Below are 685 nucleotides of genomic sequence, written 5' to 3' on the forward strand. Positions count from 1 at the left end.
GGGGTGGGTGAGATGGTTTCTGTAGGCCATGAACGGGTCTCATTTCCCTCTTCCTTAGGTGAGGAAAGTCTTCATCTCGTCTCCTTTCCTTGTGCCTGAAGACAGCGTCACCGTCCTGGATGGGACTGATGAAGGTGGAAACACAACATATCACATTGCACCTAAAACAGCAAATATTTCCAGTGTGAACAATCTGCAGCCACCGCCAACACACTATGATATATTCTGCAGATTATTACACCTCTGACCCCTCTATAGATCTGCAGAGCATTGCTCCGTCCTCTATAGGATGTGATTGTACACATTGTAATTTAGAGAACACACAAGATACCCCTCGGGGGGTTTTCACTGGATTCTTTTCTCATGCGTTTTCTTTCTCCGTAGGAATATTAGCCTGGATCGCTGTAAACTTTCTGACAGGTAAATCCAGGCAAGAAGTAACTGTGAGTGAGTGGTACAGTCGGGTCAGTATGTCTGTGTGTAGTGTAGGTGTGGGTACAGTCGGGTCAGTATGTCTGTGTGTAGTGTAGGTGGGGGTACAGTCGGATCAGTATGTCTGTGTGTAGGGTAGGTGGGGGTACAGTCGGGTCAGTATGTCTGTGTGTAGTGTAGGTGGGGGTACAGTCGGATCAGTATGTCTGTGTGTAGGGTAGGTGGGGGTACAGTCGGATCAGTATGTCTGTGT

The 685-nt window shown here is 47.9% G+C and overlaps 1 protein-coding gene across 1 annotated transcript in view; it reads left to right on the plus strand.

The window, feature by feature from the left end:
* ENTPD5 (ectonucleoside triphosphate diphosphohydrolase 5) overlaps positions 1-685 on the plus strand; it is a 14,882-nt gene that overhangs the window by 5,679 nt on the left and 8,518 nt on the right. Inside the window, exons 4-5 of the mRNA XM_018574325.1 lie at positions 57-134; positions 385-420. Coding sequence (XP_018429827.1) covers positions 57-134; positions 385-420 — 114 coding nt within the window. The remainder of the gene's footprint in view (positions 1-56; positions 135-384; positions 421-685) is intronic.

The sequence above is a fragment of the Nanorana parkeri genome, unplaced genomic scaffold (assembly GCF_000935625.1).
Source record: "Nanorana parkeri isolate BGI_ZX_2015 unplaced genomic scaffold, ASM93562v1 scaffold2886, whole genome shotgun sequence".
Taxonomy (NCBI): domain Eukaryota; kingdom Metazoa; phylum Chordata; class Amphibia; order Anura; family Dicroglossidae; genus Nanorana; species Nanorana parkeri.